The 17,439-nt window shown below is 42.7% G+C and overlaps 1 protein-coding gene across 1 annotated transcript in view; it reads left to right on the forward strand.

The window, feature by feature from the left end:
• LONRF2 (LON peptidase N-terminal domain and ring finger 2) overlaps positions 1–7,861 on the forward strand; it is a 50,379-nt gene extending 42,518 nt beyond the window's left edge. The window contains exons 11-13 of the mRNA XM_074942279.1: positions 1,407–1,569; positions 3,143–3,292; positions 3,654–7,861. Of these exons, the coding sequence (XP_074798380.1) occupies positions 1,407–1,569; positions 3,143–3,292; positions 3,654–3,812 (472 nt within the window). The 3' untranslated portion in view covers positions 3,813–7,861. The remainder of the gene's footprint in view (positions 1–1,406; positions 1,570–3,142; positions 3,293–3,653) is intronic.
• Positions 7,862–17,439: the final 9,578 nt, after the last annotated feature.

Below are 17,439 nucleotides of genomic sequence, written 5' to 3' on the forward strand. Positions count from 1 at the left end.
GGTCAGTGTCCCTCCGTACTACAAATAATGTATTCACACTGGAGCTACTGGACCCCCCTTCCATCATGACTCAGCAGTAATTACCCTGAATTTTAATGCAGGATTTTAGCTCCAGTTGCCTTCTTCTAAAAGGGTGCAGTGTGTAACCCAGTTACATGGAGTTTCTTTAGAATAGGAGAGGACTTTCCTGACAAAATACCTCTTCCTGGTTGCTCTTCGAGTTGCAGGTGGCCCTGGCAGTTGGTGGGTGGGGAGTCTCTGGTTGGTGTCTCTCTCGTAGCGGAGACCAGCTGTAGTAATATCAGCAGCTAAGGATTCCTCTCCCCTGTTCTCTCCCTGCTTTCCCCTGTAAGTACTGGTGGCAACTTCTTTCCCCTCCTCCTCCTCCTCCTCCCCACCCAATCAGAAATAAGGAGAGAGGGAGAGGAGTAGTAATCCCCTCGGAGTGCATCACTTATTATCTACATGGTGGTTGATAACTTACTACTAATCATTTTAGAGTGCATCAGAACTTGCTTACAGTGGTGTGTTAATTAACTTCGTCTTGTGCCAAGGTTGTTTTTGCTGAAGTGTCCCACCATTGTCTTCACTATTGGAGCTGAACCAGTGGTAGCAGCAATGGGAAAATTTATCAGAGGCCTAAGTGGAGTAAAAGCAATAAAAGACATTCACTTCATTTGCACAGCTTCAGCATATTCTCTAGGCCAGTGCTTCCCAAACTTGTTCCGCCGCTTGTGCAGGGAAAGCCCCTGGCGGGCCAGGCAGGTTTGTTTACCTGCCGCATCTGCAGGTTCAGCCAATCGCGGCTCCCAGTGGCCGCAGTTCGCTGCTCCTGGCCAATGGGAGCTGCTGGAAGCGGCGGCCAGTACGTCCCTTGGCCCACGCCACTTTCAGCAGTTCCCATTGGCCTGTAGCAGCGAACCGCAGCCACTGGGAGCCGCGATTGGCTGAACCTGCGGACGCAGCAGATAAACAAACCGGCCCGGCCCGCCAGGGGCTTTCCCTACACAAGCGGCGGAACAAGTTTGGGAACCACTGCTCTAGGTACTTCTCTGCCTTCCTCAGCAGTGTAACAGAGCTATCTCTTTATAAATAGTTGCAAAACCCTGCATAAGTTGCCACCAGCACTCAGGAACTGGTGTTGATGACCCGGAGCATGAAATCTGCTCAATTTATTTAAAAACCTGCCCCTCCCTTCCCCACACACAATTCTAATTTTAAAAAGCTGTTGCTTTAATCATGAAGTGTGTGTGTGTGACTGTTGTGCTGGAAAATTATGGAGTTACTTTCGTTTTTCACCAATGTTACGCAGTGGTGAATCAGGTCCAGTAAGTTTATAAATGTCTGAACTTCTATAAATACCTGTTAGTGACTTCCTAGTTTTCTGTGCCCTTTTATCATTTCAGGTTTGCCGATTATGGCTGCATGCTAGAGATCAGGGATGTAAAGTTTTTTCCTGATGGGCGTTCAGTTGTTGATACGGTTGGTGTTCGTCGATTTAAGGTCTTGAACCATGGTCAACGAGATGGGTATAATACTGCGAACATTGAATATCTTGAAGATAAAAAGGTGATCTCTTGGGCATTCATGTTTCTTTGGGTTCACTTAAATGTTCTGTCCTTGTCACATCTCAAGTTGAAGTTTATTTATTTACATGGTCATAATGCACATTTTCTTTACTTCTGAAACCATGGAATAAATGATTTTGCCCTTCTGACTACCTCACTAGCTCTCTCTGCAGTTTAATCCTCTCTGCCAGTGGTACTTCTGTTGTCATCAAATCTCAGGGTAGCTTTCAAACCTTTGATACTTGAAAAGATACAACCTACCATGTCATGTTTAGATCGGGGCTAAAGTAGCAGGTGAAAATGACACTGGTTCAAGACCCTTCTAAAGACACACGTCTAAGTTTTATTCAAGTGCTTAGGATTCCATGCTTTGCATTGATACACAGTATCTGTTCCTAGCTCCCACAGGTGATCTCTGACCTCACCACACACTGAATAGAAAAGCTGTTTTTTTTGTTTTTGTTTTTAAAAAGGTAGAACTCATTTTAAAGAAGAGAACTTGGTTCTAATACATTTTGTCACTCAAACGCTTGTGTATGCATGGCATCTAAGGAAATCTACCAATTAAAATAACTTTCTTTTCTAAAATCTGGCGAACACCTCATTTAGTGAATTTGTGGTGGAATTTACTGGCCAAAACAAGAATGGCCTGCATAATGGTCTAGTGTTATGCTGGATATCTCAAATGAGTGCCAGAGTGAGCTGTAGCTCACGAAAGCTTATGCTCAAATAAATTCCTTAGTCTCTAAGGTGCCACAAGTACTCCTTTTCTTTGTAGTAAAACTCTGATACCACTTCACAGTGCACTCATTGCAGAGTTCAGGCCAGTGGATAGCATTAGAAAAGTCCAGACAGGTCACATGGTTCTCAAACAGACTTTCACAGTTAACTGCAGTTAACTAGGAGGGTTCTCCCCATTTGTGCTGTGCAGGTCAATTGCCAACAAACACACAGAAAAAGAGACACTGGGGATAAAATGTCTCTTCAAGGTTAAAGTGGTCTAATATCCCATGTTATTGCTCAGGGTCCCCACTGTGTGAAGGTGAAGTATATCGTCAGATCAAACATTTGTGTATATTGGCAGAAACCTTGTTAATACCATCCCTGGTACTGGGAAGTCAGTCTCACTTATCTACTTATTCTGTTTCTCCCTGTCATCTTTCCACTACTCCCTTGACCTGAGTACCACTTCTACTGTATTTGAAAACAGCACTACTTTGTAGAATTCCCTTAATGCAGAAGCCCTGGCAGGAGGGCTCCTCGTCCTTATTAAGAGGAAATCCTAATCAACTGAAGACTCCAATAGCAATACTTCTGACTTTGGTTGCTGAAAGGACCTAAAACTTCTGCAGGAGAGACCAAAAAATGGAACTGGCACGAGTTTGGGATGTATCAGACTTATGCACCACTTCGTTAGCTGGAGACATCCACATTAAGTGGCATAACCATCCCTTAGTAAGGAGTAGTCATTGCTGTTAAGCATAATTGGGTTGAAATTGGCTCTCTGTGAGGCATTTAAATAGTATAGAATATGGAATAAATCTGATTTTTGTATCCTCCTTTTTCTTGATAAGGTGGAGGGAGCAGAGTATGAAGAACTTGTCCGTCTTCATGATTCAGTTTATGATCAAGCTGTTGCCTGGTTTACTTCCCTTAAAGACAACATGAAAGCACAAATTCTCAATCATTTTGGATCAATGCCAGGAAAGGAATCGGAGCCACAGGTAAATATTTCCTAAACATGCACTACCATCCTAGATCTATGGATCTCCTAGACAAATCTCTGATAGAAAGATCTGTTGTCTCATACATATCAAGCTTATTAATGATTACCCAGTTCTGGTTCACTAGAATCAAGGTTGGAAAAACATTGCCAACTACTCCCTGTGGTTTTGACTCCTGAAGATGTCATTGCTACTTAATTGCACAGAGGAAACATTTGAAGTTGGTGTAGAGCTCAAGAAACCCCCAATATATAGATGGGCATTAGTTGTATGTACTCCTAAAGTAGAGGGAAAGTGGGAGGGAAGATTGCTAACACTAACCTGTAATCTGTAAGCATGTATCCTTTTATTTCTCTTGCAGAGTAACCCCAGTGGTCCAGCCTGGTACTGGTGGCTATTGGCAGTGTTACCATTAGAAAACAGGGCTCAGCTGGCTATACTTGCTATGACTTCCTTTAAAGATCGTCTTATTGCCATCAGACGTGTATTAATATTTGTAACACGCAAGAGACCCAGATGACATGGACTTACTCGTGAACAGGCACTGACTGTATGTTAGTAGATATGCTTTTTTAAAAGCATCATGCAGAGATGAACAGTTCTTTCTGGTTGTCTGACGTTTGCTATTCTGGATGTTCACCAAACTTTGCACTCTACTCTGTAATTAATAAGCACTCTGTGCCTGTTGTCCTGGTGAAATCTGAGCCCCTATGAAGTTGTGCTACAATTACAATGTAGTTGGTAGTTGTGGATAACTACTTTGAAGTACTATTCATAATCAAGAGTTGATGTTTCTAGCCTGTGAGAGATTGAGTTTAAAGTATTAGAACACCACAAATGGCCTATGTGCAGTTTGGATTTACACTTAGAAAGGAAAAGAGTTCTCTGCAATGGATCACAGACTGCAGATGGATTTATTAGAATTTTCCTGAGATGGTCAGCAGAAGGGAAACCAAACTATACTGCAGATAAAGAATGCACAAAGTGCATAGCTGACAGGATGCTCTCTTAATGAGTTGGTAGAGTCTCTCTGCCCTTTCATCTACTTGTTCAAGAAATATTGGTCTATAAAACAGTTTTCAAGATTAAGGTTTTGGAGGTTGTCCAGGAGCGTAGTATTTACATGGTCAAGGCTGTGTGTTGGGAAGAGTAGTAGCTACTGAACAGCAATTTGGTAGCCTTAAGTAACCCCTTGTGTTGTGATTTGCATGTTGTAGTGGAATGAATATATCAAATGTCAAAGGTGTGCATTTATTTTTAGAAAATCAAAGTAATCCCAGTTGGTCAGATGTCACTAAACACAAATCAAACATATTCCCTAAAACATGAAAGGCTGTTGTGAAATAGCCATTTCACTCCAAATTCCGGGAAAGCATGCTGTGCTACTCAGCCGATGTGTGTTCTTAAAGTAAACTTGGCTAGGATAAGCACGGGGGAAGATTCCATTTCCCTTCTCACCTTCAGATGATGTGCCAAGCTGATGTTACATTGGAACAATATTTGTTAGAACTTTGGGTTTAAAAGTTAGTGTTATGTTTTATATCATAAGTGCTGCACATGGTTGGAACCTTGGTCTGTGATGACATCATGAAAGGAGGTCCAAACTGAACACTAACAAGGCAAGTCTCAATGCAAGCTTAAGGCAAGTGTCCTCTTCATTTGTTTGTCTTGGTTTTTAATATATTGGTTTTGTTAATATCTTACTTTGATAGCTATTGAATATGTTGCTGGTTAGTCAAACTATTTTAGTGGCTATTTAGAAAATTAATTTAATTGTGTAGCTTCCTAAAAGAAGTAATTTTACCCACTTGAAAAGTTAGCCAGAATCTGTGCTCTCAGAGTATAGCAAGATGCTTTTAGAGACACTTGTTCATGTGCAACACTCTGGCATGATGAAAATGGTGTCTTATCTAAATGTTTAAAGTGCCTAGTTTTTAGTTTGCTTTGAATTATTATTTTTTTTGAGTCCATGAAGATATATATTAAAAATTTGCACATGAGTCCTGGAAGAAAACTGCATAAACCAATGAATTAACACATATTGACTGCTTTCTTGGATACTGTAATTACAACCTTTGTGGTCTGGGAAGCTAAAGTATCTAGTGCAGTGGTTTTCAAACTTTTTTCTTTTTTCATTTATAAAACTTCAAATGGAGGTGCGGACCCCTTTGGAAATCTTAGACATAGTCTGTGGACCTGCAGGGGTCCACGTACCACAGGTTGAAAACCCGTGATCTAGTTAACTTTTCTTTCAGCAAATCGTTACCAGAAGTGGTTTCTGTAACCTGCTCTGAATGTACTGTAATTGCCTCTACCTTGAACGCGCCTTTTCTAGTTAAATAGTGATTTGTAATTTATCCTTTGAATTGTGAAGTGCGTAACTTACAACCAATGATTTCGTAATCTCCACAATAGCCTTGCTGCAAGTTCTGCTACTGTCATAAGAGTACTAAAAGTAAAAGCTATATGAGATTCTGAGAGGGTGGAGAAGGCATCAGAGCCCCAAAGCTGCAAACAAAACCGCTTGAAGTCTTTTGGAGCACTTCCCCCTCCATCCATGCATTAGTAACTCTCATACTTCATCCCAGTGTTTTTTCCAGTTAATCCATTTTAGACTACCAGCACTTTAGGTAGGTCAGCTTCAGTTTGGCAACCCAACTCATTTTCAGTTGGGAAAATGACTTCTCTTTTCAGAGTAGCAGCCGTGTTAGTCTGTATTCGCAAAAAGAAAAGGAGTACTTGTGGCACCTTAGAGACTAAAATAAATTGGTTAGTCTCTAAGGTGCCACAAGTACTCCTTTTCTTTTTGTGAATTCTCTTTGTGAACTTTCACATTGTTTGTTTGTTTTTTTTTTTGTTCTGTATGCCACTCTTGCCATCATTGTCCTTGCTCTCTTTGTTTTACCCTTCCGCTCTTCCATGACTCTTTCCATGTCCATGCATTGAGTTTTAATGGCGGCAAAGGGACATTGACAGAATCATACAGTCCTAGGCCTTGCACCTGCAGAGTGTTACATATGTGCTTAACCTTACACAGATATATATCCTTTTAGAATTGAAATGTTAGTTGCTGTCTCCTTGATTCTAATTACTGACGACAATGTGAATTTCTCCTCTTTGCAAAAGCCAGTGATTTAAGATGTCTGTCCTTTAAGTACTTTTAAAAGTGACACTACAAAGCAAAGTGTTCCCTTTAATACATCATAGAAAAGCAATAATGAAGATGTAAGAGTGTCTTTTTTTTTATTAGCTTTTTTGCATTAAATTACATTACTGTCTAAGGATGCCAGGATAACTAATGAAATGTCCTCGCTTGAGTGAAAGCTGAGTGACAGAATTTTTGGTAAGTTTTTAAACTGTTTCTAGCACAATGGGGTCCTGGTCCATGACTGGGGCTCCTGGGTGTTACATTAATACAAATAACTAATATTTGTTTTTAAACACTTAAGTGACTGACATTTTGGATACATAATATGAAATAATCAGTATCTGTATGCAAATGTTAAACTAACAACCCAAACTCACTGTTTCTTCCAAAACATGAAATACTGGATCATACAGCAAAGCTAAAGAGAAACGCTATTCATGGGCACGTACAGAGTCTCTAGGGGTAGAGACTTTATTCCTACCAAGTTCTCCTGTCCTGGTTTGTACAGCAGCAAATAGTAAATAGATGGAGAAACCAGTTGCCTCTTCTCTGGATTAGAGGCAAATGTCCATATTGCAGCTATCTTACATCTTTACTTCATTCTTGTCCCCATGGTACGGTATTGAAACCATGAGCTAAGCAGCTGGAAAAGACAGGTGTTTTGCTGCCCTTTAACACATTACATTTTTTGTACTTACTTCCTAGCCTGGGCAATGTGATAGGAAAGTCTCCACTTTGGTGAGATCCTTTATACGTCATAAAGAAACAAAAATGTCCAGATCGAATTTTTTTTTCCCTTATGGGTCACCTGTAAGACTTAAAAAAAATATATTTTTTAACTTCACCTTTCAAGAAGCCTGTAAATTGTTTGCCATCAAGGCCTTTGTTATCGACTGTATTTTAACATGTCCAGTCTGTGTTTCATTTCATCGATTGCTTTGGACTTCTAACATGCTGATGATCAGTTTCTTACTGCTTCCCTTTCTTATGTTCTAGTCCATTTTGAAACTGAAATATAAAGCTATTGTTCAAAAAGCTGTACACTTGATTCATATTACCTTTCACACTGGTGGAATTGGTATTTGGTAGCGCCTTACATTTACAGTTGTGAAATGATTGTATCAATAACAAAATCTCATCTGGGGCTTGTGACCAGATTAAAACAAGTATGTGTAATGTAGATAAACTTGAAACAATTTTTTACTGTTTTAAAGCTAGTTATGAAACTGTATGTACATATGTATAAATATAAATTAAACTGCGCCATTTTGTATTTAGTAAATTCAGGACAAGTCCATGTTCTAGCCACATTTGGTACTTGTTGCATAAGCAAAGCCAAACTTTTTTAAAAATAGCAATGTTCATTTCATGTATATTTGCAATATTCATGGGAAATGTACTTAATTTATGTGACATTTTGAATAAACAGATCACATTTAGCAGTGTCTGTCTCTTAACAAAAACCCATCATATGTGAAATGTTAAGGTTACTTGGAAGTTTTCTTAATTAGAACTTAAATTTAAGTGTGCATGTGTGTATCTATTGCTGTTAGTTTGGATTTAGGGCTGTAGGCCCTTGTAATTCGTTTCTGTTAGCACATCTTGTAATTTTAAATGCCTTAATTTCTGTAAATCTGTTTTGGGGCAGACCACTCAGACAACATACGTGTGTTTTCCCAAGAATGCTGCTTTAACATGATGTGGAGTAGGGGTTGGACTTTTTATTTAATTGGGGTCAACAAACTCTACTGTTAAAGGCTGAAGCGCTTTATAAGAGGTCCTAGTGATTACAGATCACAAGTGAGGATGGTGGGAGAATGTATTACACTTCCTGTATAAAAAGGCACACTCGGGTTTCCTTTTTTTCTTCCTCTTTGCAGTCTTTTCTGGCACTTAAGCACCTCTTTTCCCAGTTGATCCCTCATGAGATCTGCTTTACAGCTGTAGGAGTCTATCACACCCTTCAGTAGCTATGACTAAGGCTACGTTTTAGTCATGGGTATTTTTAGTACAAGTCGCAGGCAGTAAACAAAAACTCACAACCCGTGACCTGTGCATGACTTGTACTATATAGCCCTAACTAAAAGTTGGGTGGTCTGGGGAAGGGGCTGGCTCAGGGGTCCCACGGATTGTGGGGAAGGAGAGGTGGGGGACCCCTGCTTCTGTTGGGGAGGGGGGCTGACAGTCTCCCTGCATGGCTCCCTGGAAGAAGCAACATGTCCCTCTGCTCCTAGGCAGAGGCATGGCCAGGCCGCTCCGCGTGCTTCCCACACCCCAAGCGCTGGCTCCGCAGCTCCCGTTGGCCGGGAACCGTGGCCAATAGGAGCTGCGGAGGCGGCACTTGCAGGCGGAGGTAGTGTGCAGAGCCACCTGACCACTCATCCACCTAGGAGCCAAGGAACATGGTGCTGCTTCCAGGGAGCTCCCCTCCCCCCCAAGGCAGGCGCTGTCTGGAGCCCTCACCCCCTCCTGCACCCCAACCCCCTTTCTCAGCCTGGAGCCCCCTCCCACACTCACTCCTGCTGCTGCTTGGGGGGCATGGTGGCCCAAGACTGCCCCAGTAGTAGCTGGCCCAGGGGCTGCCTGAGCTGGTCAGGCCAGCCACACCAGCTGCTGCAGAAATCACGGAGGTCCCGGAAAGTCACGGAATCCGTGACCTCTGTGACAGACTTGCATCCTTAGCTATGCCCACTGTGAATCTGTCTCTTTTCTAAAGAGAGGCTAACCCAGAAGCTTTCTAAGATGCAGGACTATCTACTAAGTATCAGAGGGGTAGCCGCGTTAGTCTGCATCCACAAAAACGAGGAGTCCGGTGGCAAGGGGTCTCAGCAGGTTCGTGGCAGAGCCGAGAATAAACTCGGGCCTTCTGCTGCCAGCCCACCCATCTTTAACTGTGTTGCCAGTGTGTGGGGAGCTCACTGCAGAGAGCAGGTAGTGAATGGGAACAGAAGGCAAGATCCTGTGCTATGAAGTCAATGGGTTTTGCTGTTTACTACAATGGGATTGAGCCAAAAGATAACTGATACAGAGCCTCAGGGAGAGGGCAAGAGTTGTAGCATCTGGGAGAGGACGAGGTTCAGATATATAGCCAACTATGGAGAGGGAATTAGCAGTGAGAGATTTGTGAATGGGAAGAGGCTGCGCTGATGAGGTGGGAGGATAGTAAAGAACATGAGACCAGAAGGAAAGGGGGAGTTAGAGATGAATACATAAAATAAAAAGTGGGAAGCAATGGAGTAGGTATAAGGAAGGAGGCTACATAGTTAGTCTCTTTTTCAGAAGCTCCAGCACTGGGAGCTTGGATTACTGATTTTTAAACCTAACCTGACTGGTTTATAATTAAATACATTTCCGAACTAGTTTTCCCCCCTCAAATATTGAACTGGTTTATTTGGCTCTTAACATTCATAGCTACCCACACCTATTCTTTGGTTTGAAATAATCAGTAGATGTACCTTACAAAAATGTATTCTCTGCTCAGACTGGCTTTTGTTTTTCTGCCTAGGAGCTATGTTAAATTATATAAATGCAATTTTGAGGCTTAGAGGAGGATATTGATTGTAGAATATATTTGTAGCTCTTGCCATGGAGGGTAATGTCTGGCATGATAGTTGACCTAATAATGGAAATATGTATTCTGAAAATAATATATATATAAAATGGGCTGATTTCAGCCCGGTTTGTGCTCCCTTTATATAGGTTTTCTGTGAGTACTTGAGCAATTGAGCTTCAGTTGTGGTAGTGCTCGTGTAGAGTGCAAGTAAAGATCACTTATTCAAGTAATTCCGTCTATATGTAAGTATATTAAAACAATGCTTCTTTAACACACTAAAGAAGATTTCCAAAATCTCTCTACTGTCCCGGCACAGAGGCAAATAAATGAGCCAGACAAGGATCTGTGACTGCACCTTTCACAGCTAAGACCGTACACAACATTACTTTGTGCGAGTATAATGGCAGTGGGGAAAAAAGCTCTACACAATCAGTAAATCTCTCACCGTAGCAAGAGGTTTTTCTTGCAGTCTTTTCTCTGCTGAGGCTGTTGTGTGGCCTAGAAAGGAGAAGCTAAGAGTTTTCTCCAATTCTGTCAATCTTCCACGATACCTCCCTGGGACTGAAAACCGCAGTGGTGGCTTGTTGCCATCACTCAGTCAGGACAGCAATGATGCCGTCTTACCAGTGGGCAATTGCGTCTGTCCAGCACAGCTTACGCTTTTGAACAGGAGTGCTGAATACTCACTGCTGCTTGCTATGAACCCATGGAGTAAAAAACAAGTGAGTAAACTAGAATAACAAATGTGAGAAGATTATAATCTATGCACAGTAAAAAGCGATTTGAGTAGATTAGTTGTGAATAGCTTCTCTCAATGGCAGTGCTTTTACATTCATGGAACAATTTCTTCATACAGTATTAACAGCTTGGGTGTGGCTTTTTTTATTAGACCTATTCTGTGTGCTGTGGATTGTTACCTCTAAATCAAAATTCACTCTCTGACAGCATGGTCTGGCATTTTGCTCTCTGAATGAGCTTGATAAAACTTGAATACATTGTAGAAGGGAAATAACTTCACATTTAAATGTGACTCATTCTTCATTTGTTCAGATGCATAGCAACATCTTCCTATTAGAGCTATGTTGGCTGAGCCCCCGATGAGAGGCTGGGGCCCAAAATCCAATGCAGTGGAGATGGCTTTGTGTGTCCTGAGAGAGCTTTGGGTTTTGGAGGCAAACTGTGTCTTCGTTCCAGAGAGGAGCAACGTATCTCCACCGTAGAATGAGTTGCCAAAAACCAATAAAGGCAAGAGAATCTCAGACTACCTTCTCTCTAGGAGTTTTCCATGGGACTATGCAGCCTATTTCCAGGGGAAGAAATGCCATTTACCTGATGCATCTGAGGTTTCTGAAAAGTCTAAATTAGCTAAAAGTGGCTAGCACGCACACAAAGTACCCAGCTTTTCATCTAAATTCTACTCTGGCTTTTTAGTATTTAGCATTAATCCACATTTGCAGATTAATGGTGCTTTAAGAACTGCCACAAGCAGACAAGCCATTGGTTTATACCATGTCAGTGAACTGTAGGAGTGTCTCTTCATGCAATCCGTGAGGTGGAATAGTTCAAGGAACAGGCATATTGGGGAGTGCAATTTACCAAAAAAAAAAAAAAATTGCCAACTGGCTGCCAGAGCTTTTGTGCTTTGTTTTTGTTACACTACTGTTAAGGACACCTAAACATTTTTTTTAAAAGCTTAATATTAAAGTTCACATTAAGCATATACAAGACCAGGCAGTGAGGTGTATAGATGACGCATGGGGGATATGTGAGGTCACATGCCCTCCAGATTTCTGCTTGGCCTGCTGGGGGGAGGGGAGGGTCTCCATTGTGCTGCTACACCTGCCCCTTGGCAGCCAGGCCTGGGCAGAGAGCGGACGGGGAGGGACCAGCCACTTCTCACACAGGCCCCGCCAGCTTGCTGTTCTGTGCAGCGTGGCGTCTGCTTGAGAGAGAGCCCAACTGAGGAGGTGACGCTGGGAGGCCGCTCCCAGCCTGGGCCCGGTTGCTGGGGACAGGGGCCGAGCGAGCAGGAGTCCACTCTCCACATTTCTGGTTCACTGGGCCCCTGTCCCTGGCAGCCGGGCCCGAGCAGGGGGATGGCCTGCTGCCACTATGTCCCTGGCCGGGCTCTGTCTCTCAGGCAGCTCTTGCACTGCACAGAGCAGTGACCTGGAGCAGGCAGCTTCAGCTGGTGTGAGAAGCAGCTTTCTCCTGGTCCTGCCGACGCCCGCCTGCCAGGGACAGGGGCCCACCGTGTCAGGAGACGCAGCAGGAGAAGGACAGAGCCCCTCCCCCTCACATGTAATTCTGATGGGGTGGAGAGAGTGTGGTGGCCCTGGGATGGGCGTGGAGGGTTTACTGGGCAGAAGAGATGTGGGGTGGTCACGTTTCCTCCTCCTCCCCATCCACAGTATCAGGAGACATGAGTCATCTGTGATGAGGTGTGATTCTGAACAATATCTGTATGAATTGCCACGGAGGTCTGTCTAGTCTACTATCGTGTTTCTGACACTCTCTGCTTAGTGTTGGAAAGCCTGACTACTGGTGCCAAGGAGTTAAATATTTCTTAATTCTAGCATGAATCATTTGTCCCTGCTTTGGGAGTCAGTCTGCTTGCCCTCACGTATTAGATTGGAGTGGTTCCTGGAGTAGGAGCTCCCTGCTCACGTCTGACATGCACAGCTCAGGGAGAAATGAAGAAACAGCTACTGCAAATAAAAACACGTAGGGGCCCTTTGCTTGCAAAAAAGAAACAGGGACACAGGCTTACTCATTCAGGATTATCTCAGGACAGCTTGTTCCCTTGCACTTTTTTGGAGGGTGGAGGTGAAGTTCTAGGTACATTGTACCTATTAGTGTTAAAGGTCAGGTATGCTTAGGTACTATATTGACAAACAATATAGAAAAGGAGAGAAGAGGAGGAGCAGGCAGTCCCTATATAAGTCAATGTGCAAGGTTTTACATTTGTCCTAGTTTGATTTCCCCATGTGAACTATGAGGTGTCTTTAAAAAGAGAACCCCATATGGGGAATAGAGCAGAATAAGTGGTGGGAAATGATCTATTTCTAGTCCCTGCTAGGGAGGTGGCTGCAGTACAGACACTGCTCAGATCAAACCCTGAGTTAATAGGCAGCAGGTTTTTTAATAGACAGCGGGTTTAAAACAAAAGGAAGTATTTTTTCACACAACGCATAGTCAACCTGTGGAACTCCTTGCCAGAAGATGTTGTGAAGGCCAACTCTATAACAGGGTTCAAAAAAGAACTAGATAAATTCATGGAGGATAGCTCCATCAATGGCTAATAGCCAGGATGGGCAGGGATGGTGTCCCTAGCCTCTGTTTGCCAGAAGATGGGAATGAGCGAGGTGGGATGGGTCACTTGATCATTACTTGTTCTGGTCATTCCCTCTGGGGCACCTAGCATTGGCCACTGTTGGAAGACAGGATACTGGGCTAGATGGACATTTGGTCTGACTCATTATAGCTGTTCTTAGTTCCTTTACTCTTTTAGATCATAATGGAAAGGTGGTAGCTGAGAATTATCAGCTCTCAACCTCTGGAGGTAGGAAATGCATTTACAGCAGTAGAGAACTATTTACTGTAGTGACCAATAGCAGCCTTTCCCTCAGTCACTACAGTGATGCATAAGCATTATGTGCCATTTTTTCCAAAGAAACTTTGGAAAGGTGTCTCAGACACACCCAATCCCCTTCATCACAACCTCCCTAGTTCAAGCTTGGCTCCATGCCCATTCCCACATACCCACTCCTTCAGCTCTCTTTCCCCATGGCTTCAAAATCTTTGCTGCTGCCAGCTCCAGATTCTTGCCAATTACCTCCTTCTTGGAGTCTAATTCTCTACTGGTCCTACAGATACTGTACTGTTGGTGTGTGCCAGTGAGAAAGATGTTTGTGGACATGGGAGAGAGAACTAACAGAGACACTTAGTATTTGTCTGACTTTTTTGGAGTCCATTCTGATACCACAGTCATGAGTGCACTAGAAAAACCTAGATAGAAAGCTTGTCATAACTACAGCTGATCACACTATTCTGTTGGATAACATTTTTCAGAGAAGAATAATGTTTTATGGAAATTCTCATTTCCACAGAAAATTTTTCATGAAAATATTGTGGGTGGGTTTTTGGGGTTCTCCTTTATCCTTCTCTCCCACCTCCTCCCCCCCCTTCTCCTCTGTAGGTAAAAGATGGAAAAGGAGAGATGGGGGAGGGAAACAATTTTTTCCCCAAATGTTTTAGCAAAAAAATTTTTCCTACCAGCTCAAAACATAATTAACAGCAGCTCTGCTGGAATGGGGTCACTTTCACTCCTTTCAAGAGAAGGAAGGGGCAGAGATGAAAGAATTAAAATCTTTGGACTCACAGTGGTGTGAAGTGTTTTGAGGGGAATCAGTGAAGCTTCTGTATTGTCTCAATGACATGCATCTAATTTTATTCAAACTTAACCACCTTATACATGTAAGCAGTGTCTGAATGAGCTCTCCCCTGACATCTAGTGATGAGCTGCGGGAGAAGACCTCAGGAATAGACCATGTTTGCACAGACATGCTACTCTGCCTAGGTGGATAGTGTGATGGAGTTGTTTTTTCGAAATGATCACTTTTGGCTGGTATTGGGTTACAAATCACTATCTAGAGGACATCGGCAATACCAGGAGAGATGAGCTGGAGTGTCGATGTGAAGCGCAGTCAGGAAAGTAACTGAAATACTTCCCTGATGGATTCGCAAAAAGAAAGAGTACTTGTGGCACCCTAGAGACTAACAAATTTATTTGAGCGTAAGCTTTCGTGAGCTACAGCTCACTTCATCGGATGCATTCAGTGGAATGAAGTGAGCTGTAGCTCACGAAAGCTTATGCTCAAATAAATTTGTTAGTCTCTAAGGTGCCACAAGTACTCCTTTTCTTTTTGTGAATACAGAGTAACGCAGCTGCTACTCTGTTCCCTGATGGATTGTATTTTCTAATGGACAACCTACCCTAATTTCTCAAATACTGAGGGGAAATCTACACTCATTCCTATATTTGCTTTCTACTACCAACTCTGTGTAACTTTGCATGAGTGATTGTACCTAAGTATCCGGATTCTAATATCTAAACTGTATCGTTAAATTTATCTAAATTATTGCTGATTATGCATGATATGTATCTTATGACTTTTAAAACAAACTTTGTATTTGTAAATAATCTAAATACTATACCCAGATGTACAGACAACTCTCTTCTTAACCTGTGTATTATATAATCTTTTAACATTACCCCTGCATTCAATTTTATTAAAGCTAATGAAATGTTCTCCTTATTATATGAGTAAGCACAGTTCTGCTGCCCTTTAGCTTGCCCTTACTGAAGGGGTCACTCTAAACTGAACTGCACTCACTAAGCAGGAGGGGGGATACCAAATCCCAGTGAAGGAGAGAGAGACTGGGGAGAGATGTTCCTCCCGGATGGTGTGGACTCTGCCTAAGAAATCCTAAACACCATTTGACCCTCCCTCCACTGTTTAAAGACAGAGCTGATTAGACTCAAGTGAGAGTTCTTGTTTTGTTGAAGCTGAAATCACTGATAACCAAGTGCTGAGCCTTAGACATGGTGTGGGACAGTGTTGCAGTGAAAGATGCTGCACAACCTGTATTAACAAGCGAGATTCCCCACTACTTGCTGAAATCACCGAGAGCTGGTTAAGTGGTGGAACCTCAGAACCTGAGGTCGCAGCAGAGAGACAGTGGGGGATGGGGGCAGCAGCCGCAGCCAATGACACCGGTGGTAGCAGAGTGAACACAGCACGTGTGAGCCAGTTGCGATGGTGCAGTAGCTGAGGTGTTGCTCAATACTCCCTTTGTCCCCCTCCACCCCCGCGCAGGAGGTGAATTCACATGAACGCACCTCTGAACTCTGGGTCTTCATTGACCAAGAACAGCAACTGGGAGTGGGCTGCAGCGGAGGGAGAGGGGGAGTGGCGTGTTAGAGGAACATTTGTTGCTTTACACACCACAAACTGAAAGAGTGAGGCAAAGGTCGCTGCCTAGCATACTATGGGGTGGGTGTTTTGCTCACGGTCATATGCTTTTGATTTTTGACTGTGGTGTTTTCCCCAATTAATTCTGGGGTCCTTCACCCTTTTTGTTAAATCTTTCCTTTGCTATACACAGACTCAGTGCTTGGAAAAGAGGAAGTATTGCCTCTTAGAGGTGTCTGGGGTGGTGGTTAATTTTCCCAGAGTACTGGTTGGGTCTTTAGGGGTGGTTCTTAACACCACAAAACAGAACCAGCTCGATATTGAACTCTGCCCTTGTTTCTGCTGATTCCACCGGGCAGAAGGGTTATGTACAAAACCACCTTAGTAATTCGCTCCAGAGCCAAAACTCCGGTTTTGCTATCTTGTAGGTAATGTCAAGATTCTGTACATCAGTCATTCATTTGTATATAAACAGGAGTACTAACATTTATTCACTCTACTAAGCCTTTGTTTGGGTTACTGTGGGTCACCTATCACCTCTTGCTGAATGTTATTTAACACATCAATGTGCCTGTCTAACCAGAAGATCAGGACAATCTGTGTACAGCTGCTAATACACTCCCCTTCCTTCACCTCAGCTTTTAACTAAAGTGCTGGCCAGGTTTCAATCATCTGAGAAAGCACTACACCAAGCCAAACCCAGGCCTAACTCTGGATTTAGATTTAAAAGGCTCCCAATCGTTATCAAAATGAACCACACAATTGCTTTGTAGACAAAAAAGTATATTTAATACAAACCAAGCATTTTAAATAGTGTTTAAAATACCCAGATAACTTTGTGAGCAAAAGCCTGTAGGCAGAAAGGAAGCCAGTGTCTATCCTACACTGGTTTATTTAGAGGATTCTCTTTACTGTCTGTAAATAACACCTACATCAATTTAGAGGGGCTTTTGTTTTGTTTTTTGTACACATTCTTCTCTGATCCTCAGGGATTTTAGTTCTGTGTCGCCTAAAGTGAATTCTTTAGAATTTGACTGAAAACTGCAGTGTGCATCAACCCATATCCAAACACTTTGCAGCAAATAGAAGAGTGTGGTCTGTGAGTACTTCTAGCTAGCCACGCTCAGTTAAACTTATTCCTGTGCCTTATTTTTTGGGTGGATAGGATACCTTGCCTGCGGAGAAAATATAATAGGTTTGAGACATCAGCCTGTGAAACAATGTATTCCTCTCAATGTCTATCGGATTCTAACCATTGTGACTACTGGTTAGCTGAGCAGTGCTAGCAAGAGTGAGTTGTACTGCTCTGTCTTCACTGCCAAAGGTTCGGAGGGAGGGGGGTATAGCAAGATAATAAATTATAGTTATCTGAGTGCAAAATCATAATACAGATGGGGCACTATAATTTTTACCTTGAGGTACCTACGTGAGGTCAACATGGCTGACCTCACCTAGTTTTCCTTGCAATAAA

This window comes from Natator depressus, chromosome 1, assembly GCF_965152275.1.
Source record: "Natator depressus isolate rNatDep1 chromosome 1, rNatDep2.hap1, whole genome shotgun sequence".
Lineage (NCBI taxonomy): Eukaryota > Metazoa > Chordata > Testudines > Cheloniidae > Natator > Natator depressus.